Genomic DNA, 18,141 nt, shown 5'->3' on the forward strand with positions numbered 1-18,141 from the left:
GTCTGTTTTCCTTTTCACTCAAATTCTGTTTGATGTGACAGGCTGCTAAATGAGAGAAAAAACGGATTGACTACTAATGTAAGCACAAAACAAAGTGGTTTATTTCTTCCCGGTCTTATTTGATTGAGCAGTTCAGAAATATGCAGATATAAACTTTTTACAGTATATACCTAAGTGCATACATTATGTCAATGGAAATCTTATATGCTTTATGCAGTCTAGAGAACAAAGACTGTAGGATAATAGGTAACATGCCCACCAACACAAAAGACCAAATGTAGTTTTGGTCTTATAAATTTAGAGCCATAATCTTAGCTTTGTTTTCACTGTTTAGGTTTTTGACATCATGGAGGAAACATTTTTTTTGCAAGCAATCCATACCTGAAGTATTCTTGTTTTGAAAACATTTATTTTTTGGATTATTTGCAAAATACTTCACAAATACAGTATGGCTGGCAAAGTATGCAATGCTATGATTATGAACAGTATTAATGCTGGAACAGTGATGTGGAAAATAATCTTTTAGGTGTTGTTACAAAAGAACCTTAAAAGATTGAAAACCGATCACAGCAATTATATGTTATTGCAGATAAATGGTTCAAGTCACAAACCCACTTTAAACCTTTCACTCTGATGTGTAGCTTTAGCAAGTGCGATGTTTTAAACCAGCGCATGAATGGACGGTATGTAGGACAAAATCATCAACAGATACCAACAGATTAAGAAAACCATGTGGCTTTATTTTGATTTCCTGGCTTCAAACAAACAGAATGTCTACTTTGATGTCAGGAGTGCATACACATACAGCACAAAAGCCTATTGTGTGTTAAAAATTAAATTGCTTTCTTGTGCAATTTGCATCTTGGAAGCTTACAACAGTCTGGGCTTGACTAATGTCTACAGGTTACCATTCTGTGTTATGATGCTTTGTTACTGTTGTACACCATTATCTTTTTTACCGAGAAGATACAGCACAGAGCATATTAGATCTTTTATGCATCAATAATTACCAGTACTCAGCTGTTTTCAAAAGTTCCCTACATTATGTTTGGTTAAAAGTAGTGACAGCATTTGACTGTATTGAAAAAAAAAACTTATCTGTGCTCTCCAGTCCTGGTTATGGATAACCCTAATATTTTCACTGAGAAAACATGAATCTTGAATAATTAAAGTAATAATTAAGTACTCAGCGGAAAGCAAAAGACCCTGTGATTAGAACCAGTGTCTGTGACCCATAACATTAGCTGATGAGCTTGAATGATCCTAATTGTAAAGTATTTACTATAAGATGCATAATTAATTGCTTTCCATGGTAATAATTCACAAACAAGATGAAATATTACTCAAAAAACCAATGTGGTAGAGAAAGTCCAATATGAACAGGCTGCATCCATTGTTTGTTGCTGAAGTGCTCTCAAACAGTATATGAAGAGTGTTAGTAGATGTACTGTACTGTAGCTTTTCCACAGGATAAAAAAGGCAGCTTCTGGCATTTTCATCTTCTCCATTCTTCATTTTCATGTATTCTTCACAAGGGATAAAACTGAGAAGCAGCTTCTGAGGACTGGATTTCAACTTGAGCCATTTTGAACTGAGTGCACTGTAGCCACTTGCGTAGAACTGACGGAATTGTATTTGCTTGTCCATAGGCTTGCAAACCCTGCAGATGCTGATGGTTAACATGGTTCTGTATGGCTTGGAGGCGTAACTGTAGCCCTGCTGACAAATGCTGTAAACAAGTGAGGTTTTTTCATTATTATTTATTGTAGATTTCAACAGGTCACTAATTTTATTTATTACCTACCCACCAGTCCCCATTATGGAATACTCAACTGGCTTAAAACTGGACTTTCCAAAAGTAACTCCTGTGCCACGCATGAGACAATGGCATGTGGATGGGTGGCTCACTAATCACTAATTCATTTCAAATGGAAGCATTTTAAAGGTGCACAGCAAGTCCAGTAATAAGAGTCACTGTTTTCTAGAAGGCCAAGAAGAAAACCATCTTGGCCAACTAATATCAGTCCTGTTGATGTGGTGATCTGCTGATTTTGAACCGCTGTTTAAGGAACACAAGTCTAGGACCCAGGCTCAAATGAGAGAAATCTCTAGCTCAACCTGAGTTTTGAGGGACCACCTTTGCACCAAATGCACAACTCTATTCTCAAAACCATCTGTCACAAAAGGGGCAATGCATTATCCTTACCTTCAGGTTGGACTGAATCATAGGCAGCCACATGGGAATGAGCTTTCCAGGGGAGGCAGAAAGGCAGAAAGGCATTTTAGGTTTTGAGTATTCTGCAGTTACATCAGGTTCACAGTAGTTTAACAGTACAAGGGACAGATTCTTCAAATATGACAAAATAAAGTAAGGTAATTTAATGCCACTTTATTTTAAACCCCAGTTAAAGAAAATATATATTTATTTGTATTGTATTATTTGTATTTAATTGTATTTGTATTTAATGTATATTGTTTTGTATTATTATGCATACTGTATATACAGTCCACTTCAAAAGTATTGGGACAGCAAAGTAAAAAAAAAATATTTGTTTGCTTTATGGTGATGCAACTTGAATTTGTAATTATGAGACAAACATGAATGGTGAGCAAAATATAATGTATAGTCTGTTTGGGTACAATTTATTTAGGGTAATTCTATGAATAGATAGATCATAATAGTGGTCATCCTAGTGATTTCAACTGACCATGAGCTCTGGAACACATTAACTTTCCCTTTGCATATACCTTCAAGGCAATAACCCACTGAGCTCACAATATGCTTTACGTGATCATCTGAGATGCTCTGTCAAGCCTCTGCTGCAGTTTTCCTTTTGAGGCATTTTGTAAATGCCTGCTTAGGTGGATTTAAATATGGAGATTGACACATACTCATTGGTTAGTTGTCTGCTCTGTGGTGAAGTGACGCCCAGTAAGTATGGAAGCACCTTCTTCTACAGTATATCAGTAGGCAAAGTGAGCCAGTTCCAGAGGGGGGAAGGCATGCTTGGAAGTGCAATTATGAACCAGGAGTTCAGAACAAGGTTTTATGTTATGGACAGAGAAGTGATTGTTTTTACATACCAAAATGGAACACAACTAAACTAGTCAAGTCTAAATACACTAAAACAAAAGTGAAGGGATTGCCGATCCCTTAGTAGTACTACTGTATGTGGCATGTGTTACTTATTGCTGCTGTGCTATAAATAAAGTTACACAAGCTTACCAACCTTAACAAAAATAGTGGAATTGCATTCCTGAAGGGCCTCCATTAGGCTGATTACATGCAGACAGACCATTTCTACCATCTGTGAGTAAAAGAGGACAATTAGGGAAAGTTTCTTTACATATACAGTATAAAGTATATTAACTGTAGTTTATTTGGTGGGGGAGCTTAAGAACCTCATCTATAAATCATGAAGGTAAAGAAAAGTTAGTTATGCAGCAGTGCTTCTTCACAGATGAGAGAACAAGGAAAGTCTCAAACACCATCTTGAAATAAATTACGCAAACAAATGCAGACGAGGCAAACTACTGTAACGCTTCACCTATGTTAGGCTTCAGTGGGCATCAGAACAGTATACTGTAGGAGGAACATTTCAGCTGTCATGTTTAATTTCTCCCTGCGTAAGTCAGTTCAATAACTCCTTTTAAAAAATCTCCTTTGTACTGTCTTATTATCTTGTTTTGAATAAATGTTGAAGAAACGTCTCTGTCATTGTACATGTATTGAGAGTAATAGAGACATAGAATTGTTCTGATAATGGGAGTTGTTGATATTGACTACAAATACTTGCTGTGTTAGGATCTCTTAGATCTGCAAAAAATCCTTAAAATATACTCTCACCTCTTCTGTCCCCATTCTAAGCCTTTAACGACTTACAGTAATTGAACCTCTTCAATAACCTAATCAATTGTTTATTAAGACTTCTGAAATTGCTTTCCTGTTCTTCCACACTGTATACATTTCAAAGCACCTGTGAAATCAATATGTACAGTAACTTCAGTTTTTGAAAATCACTAAATTGATGACTTTTCTGTGAGTTCAGTTAGGATTTTAGTTCAGTAAGAGCTTGCCTGAAACAAGCACTAACTGTTTCTTCAGTTCTAAAGTTGTTCAGTAGGGCAAAGTGAGCAGTTTTGTTCTGCTTACAATAGACAGTGACTAATGTCTGATTGCACTCTTACCACTTTGTTGTGGGCCATGAGCTGCAAAATGCTGGGAGTGACCCGGCTCCAGAATTCAAGGCCAGTGAGGATGGCGGTCGATGAGAACTCATTTTGGTTTTGTAGCATAGGGGCTGCAGCTGCCTGTTCACAATAAATCGTCCATAGCTGGGCAAACATGAACGCATGGAACAGCGAGCACATGTGCAAAACCGATGTCTTAAAAGATAAAAACAAAAATATAAAATAGACTTAGATCAATCAAAAACGTTTCAGGAATTTTTGAAGTTCAAGAATTTTGAGTTACAGTACATTTCATACCATAAAGTACCTATTTACTTTTTATGTTTTTACATTGATTTCAAGCTTTGTATTGTTGCCCGATTGTAAAGTCTCTTTGTGACTAAGCTTGAGCTTCATGTCAGAAGACATCAGTGTTTGGCTATAATATTCTTTGTAAACTTTGTATTGGTAAACTTTGTCTGTCCTTAGTTCTAACTAAGAAATATAGATGGAATTTTCTCTTTAAAGTAAACAGATTCATTTATTTTCTTCATCATTCTTTGGGAGCATGAGGATCATATTTCCATGCTAGATTTACACCATAACTTTACATGTACAGTACAAATATTTAAATTAATTGTGTTGTAATTTGCTGCAGTCTTTGCAGATGACTAAATATTGGGTGCTTTATCTTCCCCATGAATTTACTTACATTAATACACTTACAGTATATGAACCTATTCTATAGGTCAGTATCATCTAATATCACAGAGGACCCTTTCCAAGAGATTTGAGAAACTGAGAACAAAATGAAAGTAATAGAAATAAAATGAGAGGTCCAATATAAATTTATGATCTTAACCATACAACTGACAGAGTACTACTGAGAAACTATGCTACCAGCAAAAATGATGGACAAGGTGAAGATTAAAAGCCAGTGATTACTGTATGGGAATTCAGAGCGCCAAATTACATGCTTAATCAGTGATATGGAACAAAGTACCCTTGAATAAAATTAGGCACAGAAGTGAACTTAATTACTTCAACAAGATAATCATGATTAATAAAAACCAAAATAGAACATACATTCAATATAACTGTTTAAGGCATCATTCGGAGACATGAAATGTAAATTACATTTAGACAGCCGGCTGATTAACATTTCTTTTTTATCACTTTAACAACAGGTAATTGAATACTTAATGTTAAACTATTGACACTGGTGAGAGTAAGAAACCATGCCAGCACACAGACTGTAAATAAAGAGGGAAGTTTTAAAGTGAAAAGTAAATACAGAGGAACATTTTAAAATGAAAAATAAAATGAAATAATAAAATAGAATGTTGTGGCTGTAAAAAAGCAAAATCACCCTGTTTCTTTCCATTGTTGGGCCAACTATACAGTACATCTCACATTTTATCAATCTATAAGTGTAGTAAGTCTTTGGCTTTTTTTGTTAAAATGGAATTCAACAGGAATAATATTTTGAATCTTGAAAATCTGATTTTCTGTGACAGGTACAACTTATAGTTACTTAGATAGCAATAATATTTCATTGTGAAATCTGTGTTTAGCTAAGCTAAAAACTAAGTCTTTAGCTTAGCTTGGGAATTAGTTTTTGAATATATGGTAAGTCACCACTCATATTAAATCTACCTGTACTTATGTGTTCTGAACTGCCCCATTCCTTTTTGTTTTTCATTGCCCATTGTAAGATCCTTTAACAGTAGTGGGTCATATAACAAAGCAAAAAAAAATAATTATTAAATGAAAATACAGCAAATGTCAAATTACAAAAAATAAATATCAATAATTACTGGCCAATTAACTTAAACATTTTCTAATTTTAACGTATTACTGGTCATTTATCTTTGGAGATGACAATCCCTATGATTTTTGTTTACTGAAAAACACTACTGAAATTCCTTTTCGAAGTTACTAAAGTTGAATTGCTATGAAACATGGGACTAAAATTTCCAACTGTGACAAAAGCAGACAATATAAAGTGATTGGGTTACATGGGTATTAAGGAGACAAGATCATGATCTGCTATCAGAACAAATGTTATCCAGTCATCAGAAAAAAACCTTTATACTTATACTGTATAGCAAAATACAGCCATTCTGCAAAATAAGGTATTACACATTGCCATGTTTTGCTACAACTGGTTATTTAACTCATCTAGATTTGTCTTTTCATTGTTTACATTTGAAAAAAATTAAATGTATGCACATACCTGTAACAAAATTAACTCATTACATATTAGTAATAAAAACAACTCCTATATAAATGCATGTAAGTAGACCAATTATTAATTATTTAGATGGACAATGAAAAGGACAAATATTTGGGGGTTGCTTTACCAGTGCTGGCATTAGAATGAAAAGATGGCAACACTTTAGAAACGGGGATCACAATAAATAAAAAAGGTGACAGGGCAGTAGTTACTACAGTTCTTTTAAATCATAGACTTTGAAGGTGACTCTTGTAACCTTCTAATCATTATCCTTGGTGGAAATAAGGTTATTTTGTACTTCTAAAAATAATATATGTAAATAAGCCAAATTCTGGGTATAACAATTAAATGTGTCTACAGTAATATATTTTTCCAAACCATACAGTTAGCTGTAGATACTGTACTGAACCACCCTGTTGAGGAAAAATCAGTTTCTGTCAGAAGAGTTAAAATCCTCGTCTTACATAAAACAAAAAATACATAATTATAAATCCTTTTCACTAAAATGTGAACCATTGTACTCTCAATGGAACCATAACTAACTACTGCTCGCATCATTTTCATAATATTATCCCCCACCAGTGCCAGTGTGCACAAATACACTATTCTTGACCCAGAAAGGATTTGCTCATGGGCCTCATCAGTGTCAGAAAAATTTGGCGGCTCTCTGGCTTTTGTAATTCAAAGAGCCACTACATAAATTTTAAAACTGCAATGAGCAGTGGCTTTATGCTGAAAACACTGTACATACTGTACTGTAATTGCAGACCAGTAGTTTCTCACCACAGAATACATCCAGCCTTCACACGAGGAGGTTTAATATACTAAATGTCTAAAAAAATCAAGGAAAAATACTAGAATCAATAGCATTCATTGCACTTTAGGGTCTCTCAGTTATATAAAATTATCAGTCTAACCCAGAGTTAAAAAAAGCTCTTAGAAATTAATGGAACTCTATCAACAAACATAAATGAACCAGAGGGCACAAGTGGCAACTACATGGAAGAGCATGGAAAAGCAGAGCATTTAAAGAAATGCTTTTTTAAATAATGGAATGTATGTGTACATCTTGAAATAAAGTGGTACAGGTACTTGGTACCCTGCCCTGTTTTTAAGCCAATACCCTAGTTTCTTTCAAAAAAAGTATGGATTCCTGTCATCTGTAACCTTTAGTGTATTGTTGAATTCACGTATAAAAAGATCATGTAAATTGTAAATGAATGCATACAGTAAATAATATATGCAAGTGCACATTGTCATATCTACTACAAATTACTGTACATGCAACAAGTCAAAGAAAGAGATTTAAATGTGGTTGGCAGCAGGGGAAAAGCTGAAACTTTGGTAAATGTAGTCAATCCTTGGTTTGCAAATATAAAATACACATATATACGGAAGGAAGAGGTACCTTGGATTGCTCTGGAAACCCAATCAGGATGACGATCAAGTGATCAGCAACATGAGAACCAGCATCAAGTGGAATTGGCATACAGGAAGTGGAGCCCTGATGCAGTGAACTGTGGGTAAGTGAGCCAAGCAGAAGCCAAGAGAGCTGCCGTATATGAGACACGCACTCAATAAACTCCTTAGGCCTGAAAATAGAAATTGTAGTGTATTCAGTAGCAAAGCCAAAAGGTCACTTTATCAAAGTATAGATTGCAATTTTAAATTTCAAATAATACGAATGAACCTGATTGTATGATAGGGCACTGCTAAGTCTTTAAATAAATGTCAAATAAAGCACAAAGCTAGCTGCTTTAAATTGTGACAGGAATCAGTAAACAAAAAAGCCAACATTTTCCTATCACCATTACTTTTCTTCATTTTTTAAACACATTTCTCTTTATCACTAATTTTGATACCACACTATTTACATTCTGCAAAAGGAACTATTCCCATTCAACTGTTTCCTGCTATAAATAATGTAACAAGCTTAAAAACACAACTCATCAGTGAAGACGGTAATCTGTGAAACTTCTACAGTAACAAATTGAGCACATTATTACATTCATCAGTTGACTTTAATTGCCAATTAGGGCCAACAACGTAGCAATATAATTTATTATATTATATTTATTATCTCTCCCCAAGGATATCAGAGACTCACCTTCTCTAAACTCTGTCAAATCCAGACTCAAAACCTTCTTCATTAGAAGAGCCTTTACTTAACTGGTTCCATTCTTTACCCCTCTGCTCCTACTGAATTAAGTACCACCATCTACTGTCTCCTCTGTGTATTCTCATCGTGTTTATCTTGTGTAGTTTGTTGTTTATTGTTTATTGTGTATTTTCTATTGTTTATTGTGTATTTTTTAATTGTTGTTGCTGTTGTCATTCTGTAAAGCTCTTTCAGAAGCCACCTTTAAAGTTGCTATATCAAATAAAGTTTATTATTATTATTAAAAATGCCAAAGTGGCCAGTTTTTGCATTTGCAACAAAAATTCCTTTAATAGTGGATGATAAATATATTGCACAGGAAGTACTAGAGAACATACAGTACCATGTGTTGCTGACAGGTCAATTCTGTAAGCTAGAGCTATTGATGCAATGGCAGTTGCGTGCAATCCCCTCCTACAGTCATAACAGCCTTGTCGTGCTGGGGGTCTCACCCTTGCTGCATGGCCGAAGGAGGATGGTATAGCCATGGCAGATAGCGGATGACAGCCTTGTTGTCACGGTGATTCCCCTTACTGATCTCCATGGCTGCCACTTGCGCTAAGCCCACTTTCAGGTTTCCACCAAAAGTGTCTTCATGCAGAGGCTGACAGCAGGTTTTCATGTGACTCTGAAAGTCCAAATGCAGCAGATGTTTAAAGGGGAAATGCAGTCCTAATTTCTCAGACCTGTTATTAAGCCTCGGTAACAAAATAAATTAAGTGACGGTATTGCAAAAATGTACAAATCTGAAAATACTGTGTGGTCTCCATTTTGTCACAAAGCCCTGGTCTCGCCATGTGCAAGAGCGAGAATTGCCATGATGTGATGCAGCCCTTCCTGCTCACTAGTCACTGTAGTGACTAATGTAATGTGTTCATGAGCGAATAAGTACAGGTAGTGCAGCAAGTGTTTCACTGCATAAATGTTCCAAAGTAATCTGCATGAAGAGTTAACAAGTAAGTTGTATTTGTCTGCGAAACTGTCTCGAAGTTGAGAGCATTATTTCTATTGGATTCAAAGATATGTGTTCACAAGCCTGCTTGTTTACAATGTAATAGGGCCGCATCATGTCACTGGAAGTTTTGTTGTCAAGTTCTGAATCGCAGAACATGGCACTGCACATATCTGGAAATTTTGTCTATTTCGTGATGTGTATTGGAGATTTTACATGCAAATTGGTAATACTGTATATAAATGAACAAATTCTTCTTTCACCACACAGCTTCTGTGGGAAAACAAACCTATAGTACATGCACAATTAAAAGAAAGTTCACTGAAAATGAAAAAGCAAGCTTTCCATTTGTAAAAGGTTTACAGTATTGTACATACTGTACCTGTAAAAACTTGCACTGTTCTTCTGATTAGATAACTTACTTTTAATTTTGTCAGGGTATGCATATCTGCAATGAAGTCCAGTAATTCATTAATGTATTGCCGCATACATTCCATTGCTGCTGTAGTGCACTGAAATAAAGGCAGAATAAAATGAATTCCTTCCATTAAAACTTTTTTGTTTTTCACACCAGGCCTCTATGTGTAAGAAACTGTAGTGATGTTTGATTTTTTTTTCTGGAATTTCTTTGTGATCATAACACATTGCAAACAAGATAATGATTAGCCCAGAATCAACTTTTCAATTCTGAACTATATAAAAATGCTTTTTAATATGGTACTGTACGTCCAGAAGTAATACATACCCCTGGTAAAGATGAAATCATGTGCTTTTGCAGAATCGTTGATTCAGCTAATCTTGTTCCGGCATCTGAGCAAACAAACTACAAAAAATGAAAAAAAACTGTATCTTTCTTTCACCCTTCCAGTTCGTACTAGTGGACATTTGTTCATTTTTCCCACCTTTTTTTCTTTTTTTTTCTTAAACTTAATTGCTGGCTGAAAACTAGTAGAAATATTGTCTGAGCACTCTTAAAAGTGAGGATAGTTTAGGAATGCACAGTTAGGAAAGCTCATCAAACTTGTTACCTGAACCAGTAGTAATAGGTTAGTGTCTGGAATAGGAGACTTGAATTTTAAAGCCTGCAAAAGTTCCAACACGACAATGCGGGACAAGTAGAACTTATCTCGCTCCTGTAGGGAAAAAAATATATATCAGAAAATTCACACCCAATTTTAATTTCAACAAATGTTGGAAGCCTGATCATTCCTGTCTCTTAAAAGAATGAATCTTAAATTCAAGTGGCAGCTCACAGCTGGCCAAGTCTTGCCTGAATAGAGTGGGGCTGAACTGGCCACAATTATCTTGATTGTTATGTTATAGCAGCTCATGGGACAATAAACAAGGTGTACAAAATCTAAAAAATGACAACATTTTGAATTGAGTCTATCTAAAGTAAAAAATAAATTCCAGCTCTTTTAAGAAATTAAACTCAACTTGAAAAGTTGAATTAGCTACTCAGATGCATGTAGAAAACATGAGCTTTTCCCTCACCTTTCTTGTGTTGTTTGATAATAAAATCAAGAAATACAATTAAGCTGGAATCAACAAGAACTCAAATTACACAAAGGAATAACCTTTCACAGATATACCCTATAGTGTAATAAAGATAATGAACCCATGGAGTTGATTCTCAAGAAGAAGCTAATAAAATGGCCAGTTCTTACAATCTCTTGTGAAGGTTATTACAGTATCAAGAACACTTTAAAAGCTACATCCATAAGTAAATGTGACTTTGAACAGATGAAACTCAGGGGCATTGTAAAAATATATAAATATACTCAAAAATCCAGAATCTGTTTTTCCTTTAAGGCAACACTGATGTTCAGATATCCCTTCCTATAAAGAGCTCTTTAAAAATAATATATATATATACTGTATTTACTAGGTAGTGCTTTCATTTGTTATTTATTTCCTCTGTTTCTGAACTGCTAAGATATGACCAGGTGCTTTGATTGCATCTTTTCACTTTTCACTGAATATTCACAAATATTCTTATGAGGCTGCTGTCAGTGACAAGTAGCTTAAATATTGTAGCGCAGTGATAAATTAAAAATATACCTTAATTACCTGTAATACTGTAATACTACAAAGACTGTTATTATCAATTTAACTTGCACTGTCAGAACACATCACAGGATTCCTACTTAGTGTGTATGTTCACAAACGTGGGCCACTGACACTTGTAAAATAATACCTTAACAAATCTTACACCACATGTAACAGACTTACAATTTAGTTTTAAATAAAGAAATAGAATGATTATAATCACATCCAGATCAAATTGTAAAATACTGTTAGTACAGTGCCTTGCAAAATGTATTCAGGCTTTTTCTTGTGGTGTCCCATTTTGTGAAATTACAAAATGATTCAGACACATGCTTGACTAGATTCAGATCTGGTGACTGACAAGACCATGACAGCAGTGGCATCATCGAACCACTGAGCAACCAAATATACTCTGTGAATGGGGGCATTGTCAAGCTGGAAGTCACCCTGTCTGGCAAGAAAGAATGGGTGAGGATGAGTTGAAGACAATCACTCAGAACCATTAAGTAGAGATTCTAAGGGAATGAGTGGACCCAAACCATGCCATGCCTACAATATTAAGGAATTGTCAGAACACTGTTGGAAACAAACACTCAAGGCTTCAGAGGTCCTCAGGTTGGCACCAGATGTAAACCAGTCTACCAAGCACATGGTGATCCATCTGACCATTTCACTTTCTTCCACTGCTTGATAGCCCATTGCTTGTGCTATTTGTACCACTGGACTTGCAAACATTAATTGGCAGGTATGATGAGTGGTTTGTACACAGCAACCCGCCTGTGGTATCACACTCTGTGAATTTTTCATGTGAATCGCTATTATTGCACTCAGAGGCCACTCAACTAATTGTGTGGCTCGTTAAGGTAATTGTGTGTAGCTAAATTCATTTAGATTTGTCACAGCAAAGGTTTTGAATACTTATGCAGTCATGAATTTTCCATTTTTTTAAGATTAATTACCATTACCTATTTACTTCTTTCTTTTTTTCATTTTTGCTTTGAAAGTGTGGAGTAGGTTGTGTACTGTACTATATATAGCAAATATTAATTGCGACTTTAAAGTGTCGTGACTGCAAGCTTAAAAGCAATGAAATGCGAAAACTGAGCCATGGTCTGAATACTTTTGCATGAAACAGTATATCAAGGCCATTTCAAAGACTGAAAACTATTGTGTATTTTACCTTCAGTAATCTTTAATTGATCTTTCTGAGCGAACACGAACTTGAAAAATGTTTTCAGGATGCCGGTGACTTTTACTCCTTTCACTGTTAAGGTTAATAAATGATGATGTAGAACATACTGTATAAAGGAGCAAACCCTTTAAAATTGCAATGTCTTGTAAAACTTTGTTGTGCTTCATATTCATAATTAAAATCTTTTCTCAACCCAGTTTGTTTTATTTTTGCCAAAAAACATGAAACAGATCCATGAGATAAACATAGTTTATATAACTCTATAATATCTACTGTATATATATTCAGTGGCTCATTTTTTACATTTTTTCATTGAGAACTAACAGAATTTTTTTTACAAAAAAGTAAAGGAAGAAAGTGGATCCACTATACTTTTATGATATTTGTCTAAGTAATGTAACCCAAACTATAATATTCTTATCACAGTACCCTGGTAGCGTTATATAAACCAATCCATTAACATCTTCGTACAGCTTGTATTTGGGCTATACATCTTCTGTAGGCACTCAAAAATATGTAAATCAATATGCACTGATTAGGTACTTCATCAAGAAGATGGTTCAGCCTTTTTCAAAGATTTGACTTGTGGCAAGGCAATATTTCTTAATGAAAAATGAAAGTGTGTTATTACCTTGTTGAAGGCGCGATAGCACAATCCGCAGAGCTCCACAAGGTAGGAGAGGCTGAAGACCGCATACTGAATGACGAAGCTCAGTAATTTGGAAAATGGTTCTAGCAGGCTCTGAAATAAAAGAATAATCCTACATCTTTACTTCAGGTTATATTTTTTTTAACCACACTCTTGCGCAGTTAGGTATTAAAGATTGTGGTTGTACATCAAGAGGTTGTTCCTACATACTGTACAGTATAGTGTAAGCATAACAGTCTTCGTATTGATTAACTATTTTTTTAATGAATGAAGATTGCTTTGCAAACTATATTCCAATACCCTCCCTTAATTAACTACAAAACTTAACTTGAATTACTTAAATTAGACCTGATCAAAAATAAGTACTAACTTAAACTACTGTTCTCCTTCTTGTTGTGATCCAAAATTAAAATTTATAGTCCCCTTTTTCTGTAAATAAATTGGTTTCTTATGCACCCAGCATGATTGTGTTTTGGATATAAAGAGAGCTGTCACAAAAACCTGTACTGTGAAGCATCAATTTAAAAAAAAAGAATAGAGTAAAGGTCTATAATAAGAACAGCCCACTCAATCAATCCTTTGGCTTATTGAACTGAACTACAGTATAAATGCTATTTTACTTTTTTTTTTAGGTGTCAGTCCTTGCTAACAAAGTACTTTGCTTTAAGCAAATTCCTTTTCAGAAATATATCAAACACAGCTCCATTCTATTCTTAGTTTGTTAAGTAAATGGTTTTCCCTCCTATCGGTCCAATAAAAAACCTAAAATGCCACAAATTAGTAATGTGCAGTGATGACTCAGGTATGAATGACATTGTATCAAGCACACCCATAATAAGCACTGCACATGTGCTATGAACCAAATTATTTAGACCTGGTCACCTACAGCACAACAAAGTCTGAGAATCCATCCTCAGCCATGCTTAACTATGTCATATATGGACACGTCTTTACCACTCATCACTGTACATGTATATCTCTCCCTTCACCCCAACACAACTCCTGTATCAGCTCCTTGGCTCATTCCCCCTAGTGGATAAGGGAAACCCAGTCACCTCATATTCTCTGTCATTCCACCAAAATGATTGTATCTCAGATTGCATACCCACTAAACCACTCAATACTGGGATTAAAGAAAGATATTGGGGTAAGCTAAATTTTTTTATTGCTTTTATTGTTATCAACTACACACATGGTGCCTTACCCTTGTTGAATTTGTGGTTGGTATCTTCAGCAAGCAAATAATAATCCTTAAACTGGAATCCAAGGGGCACTGATTGAAGAGTGAAAAAGATTGCTTTATTAAAAATTACAAAATGTTTTGGCTGCACTAGAGATAGGCTAACACAATTCAGAATATACAGCACATCAAATATAAAAACACCAACATGAAAGACACATGCAGCATTGCCTGGGAAAAAATTGTTAACAGATTCATATAATTATTCTGTAAGATTCTTTTGGGAATATTTTTCATTTGTGAAAAGAGTTTTTCAAGAATCAATTTTGATAGACTCAGAAAGGGCCAGTAAATTAAATATAAGCCAACGAGACCTGTTTTGCCATTGTAATCTTTATTGAAGTGTCCAAAACAAAGTAAAAGAGCTAGTGTTCATATAAAATCCAAGTGTCTGTATATTCTGTACAATATACTGTACAGTAAAACTAGCAGGCTGTTCAACCCTTGCTGCTTAGTCTTCAGTCAGACTTTTACAGGATTCAGCAATCCATAGCCAGTATTAATCAAAACTAGTAATATTAAAGTCAGGAGGTTCTCCCTGACTTTACTAATACAAGCTTGTTCATATGGTCCCATCTCCTGTCCATACCAGTTATGTGATTGAACTTAGACCATAATAATTGTCAATAATAATAATATTTATTATAATTGTCAATAACAATAATAATTGTCTATGATGTCTAATACATAATAATATGTATAGTAAGAATGCAGACTAAAGAGAAAATTTCCTTCACAAGAAGGCTTGCCTGTGGATTGATAACGAACATCTTTTATGAGCACTTAAACAGTAGATTAATCTTGAAATAAAAAAAAGAAAAACAGGAAGAATACCTTTAGTGGTAAAACAGAGGGCAGTTTAGTCAAAAAGGTGTGGAACTGGTTACAGATGGTTGTCCACAGATTGCTGGGGGAGTCCATTGGAAGGGCCTCCATGAAAGTGGCAATGTTCTCGAGGCAGTGCAGCATGGCGCCCCCTGCTGGCAAGGTCTTCTTGTTGTTTAAACCCTGAAAACCACACAGGAGGATCAGAGGAAAGATTCTCTAGACATCTTGGTAGAAAAAATTACCTTAGTAGGCAAAAAAGGTTGTGTTAGGCAAGTCACAGTGTGTGTCTGTTAACAAAGAAATAAAAAGGTCCTGTTAGGCTTAAGAATACGCTAGGTCAATTAATTATTACATGTAAGATGACAGGATATTTGGACTAATAATTTTATTCCATTAAACCTTCTTCTGTACTGTTTCAAAATATACTCCATATTTACAGTAATTACTTCATAAAAATGAAATCTTGATGCCAATTGACATTACCTTGTAAATTCTCTCACAATTCAAATTATGGTTTTATTTTATTTTACAAATACTTGATGCCCGTGGGTTTCACAAACATATGGAGGGAATATCATCTTATACAATGGCCCCATCTGCTGGATGTAATGGGTATGCATCTTGGTAGGATATGAATAATTCAAATCTGTATGCAATACTTCATAAGAATCAAATATCTTTCAGATTAAACATTTTGCATTTGATGTTTTTCAGGTACATCTTCTGTGTATTCAATTTGAGTCCTTTTTTTGTATACTGTATCTAGTAACGTTATGATCTTGTACTCATTTTAATTACTGTTAGATTAGCGATTTAAGGATGCAACAGTAATAGACTTGAACTTGAAAAAAAGACTAGAAGCCTTATAATAGTATAAAACTCATATTCCAGCTCTGAAACTTAAAAATCTGATTTCTGAAGCAATCATTTACACTGATTAAAAAGGGTTCAAAATACTTTGGGGTGATTCAGATAATACCCCACAACTAATTAGTTTATGTACTGCATTAACCAATTTTACAGGACAAAACAGGACAAAGACCTGGTCTTAAAGGTGGGATCAGAAATCTCTTTGGGAAATTAAACTATCTTACTAGTCAGAACTCTCCATGTGCAGCAAAGTCTAATGGTTGCTACAAGGATTGAGTGATGAAATAGTGACAAATGTGATTTTAAAGAGCTGTACTTTATACAGGGGCAGGAATCTCATCATTAGAACTCTCATGTGTGTCTTTGAGTCTATGCTAAAAGAGCTAAGCAGTCAAGGGATAAATTATGACTAATTCATTTCACTTTAATTCATTTTAATTGTTAAAATCTGAATATATACAACATAAATTAAAAAGTAATTTATCTAAAAGGGTGACTGTCCACTCTTCTAACTATGAAGAATTAAAGGCTTAACAGTGCAGTCGCCAGTCCAAAGCATTAGATTGGAGTGTACAGTTTCAGTGAAAAATCAAAACTTACTTCTAACAGCTGGTTCAAAGCAGCAACAGAGCTGAGCTCATTGAAATCCATCAGGGAAGACGCCAGTGTTCTTAGAAAGCTTCCGTCTGCAACAACAAAACAACCAAAAACAGAGAAAGACCACTTTAACAGGGCACATGCAAGGAATTGACTCTTTTTGGCGAGCGTCCCTGCTTAGCTTACCCAAACTCTTACCTTTAATATTGCTTTGGAAGAGCTGAGGGAGAATGCCATTAGGAGCCAGCTGATGAAACACACAGCGCAAAAACTGCTTGGCCACGCCAGCCGCGTTGCCTGGGATCATCATGCTGGGAGTCCAAGGAAGATAAAAAAATGAAGTATACCACAAATACACAATTTTAGCTTATTCATGTAAAGCCGGTTTATGATTGTTTAAAAACTGAACACTGTTAGAAGCTGAAATAGCAAGTTAAAAGACATTAGAAAGCATCACATTATAAAAGTAAGAACAGTTAAGGAAGATATAGTTTATTCATCCAGTACTAATGTACTAATTTCATGGTACCAAAAATATTAGCACACACAGTAAGCAAAAAAAAAACAAATAAAATGAAGCAGGAGTGAGATACAAAAGCTTAAATTATATTTGAATTAAATTTCAAAAATTCAAAAATCCCATACAATACCTCTCAGCTTGGCCAGAAAGATTTGTGCTTGAAGCTAACCTGCAAAATATTTAAATGCAGTGATAAGCAATAAAACCATCTTCTTCCACATGAGTGATTTGAATTCAAGTCGAATTCACTACAACTACCTACTGTATGCTGCTTTTTAAATGTGATAAATTGATACTTTTTTAAATGTGTAATTTAGCACAAAGACATCATCGTATCAATGATTTACTGTATGAAGGACTGTTTTATTGTTTTTAATTTCATTGTTTTAAAACCATCAGTTAAATATTAACAATACGTCCTAATCTCCCCCGGTCCATTATTTCAAGTCAGTTCAAGCTTTAGTTCAACAAAATGACAAAGGGCAGACAAACATCACCACCAAAGAATACAGTACATTAGCATTTCAGGATATAAGAGAATGATTTTATTTTGTTCTGAGAGTGAGCAGAGCGGATGAAATACTTCCTGAGTCAATTACTGTTATGCTGGTGGACACAGAGGCATCTCCCAGATGGGAGCATGTAAGATTCACAGTGGAGGGGGTGTGCCACACACTCCA

At 34.9% G+C, this 18,141-nt stretch overlaps 1 protein-coding gene across 3 annotated transcripts in view; it reads right to left on the bottom strand.

Annotated features, from left to right (window-relative positions):
- Positions 1-719: 719 nt before the first annotated feature.
- unc79 (unc-79 homolog, NALCN channel complex subunit) overlaps positions 720-18,141 on the bottom strand; it is an 81,964-nt gene continuing 64,542 nt past the window's right edge. For all 3 annotated transcript variants that reach the window (XM_088924837.1, XM_088924836.1, XM_088924835.1), the window contains 15 exons: positions 17,592-17,630; positions 17,140-17,252; positions 16,945-17,030; positions 15,481-15,654; positions 14,611-14,679; positions 13,389-13,499; positions 10,545-10,649; positions 10,262-10,339; positions 9,939-10,028; positions 9,017-9,192; positions 7,815-7,998; positions 4,189-4,386; positions 3,231-3,308; positions 2,207-2,248; positions 720-1,729 (listed from right to left, as the gene is read on the bottom strand). In XM_088924837.1, coding sequence (XP_088780963.1) covers positions 1,529-1,729; positions 2,207-2,248; positions 3,231-3,308; positions 4,189-4,386; positions 7,815-7,998; positions 9,017-9,192; positions 9,939-10,028; positions 10,262-10,339; positions 10,545-10,649; positions 13,389-13,499; positions 14,611-14,679; positions 15,481-15,654; positions 16,945-17,030; positions 17,140-17,252; positions 17,592-17,630 — 1,744 coding nt within the window. In that variant the 3' untranslated portion in view covers positions 720-1,528. The remainder of the gene's footprint in view (positions 1,730-2,206; positions 2,249-3,230; positions 3,309-4,188; positions 4,387-7,814; positions 7,999-9,016; positions 9,193-9,938; positions 10,029-10,261; positions 10,340-10,544; positions 10,650-13,388; positions 13,500-14,610; positions 14,680-15,480; positions 15,655-16,944; positions 17,031-17,139; positions 17,253-17,591; positions 17,631-18,141) is intronic.

The sequence above is a fragment of the Atractosteus spatula genome, chromosome 9, assembly GCF_055471065.1.
Source record: "Atractosteus spatula isolate fAtrSpa1 chromosome 9, fAtrSpa1.hap1, whole genome shotgun sequence".
NCBI lineage: Eukaryota > Metazoa > Chordata > Actinopteri > Semionotiformes > Lepisosteidae > Atractosteus > Atractosteus spatula.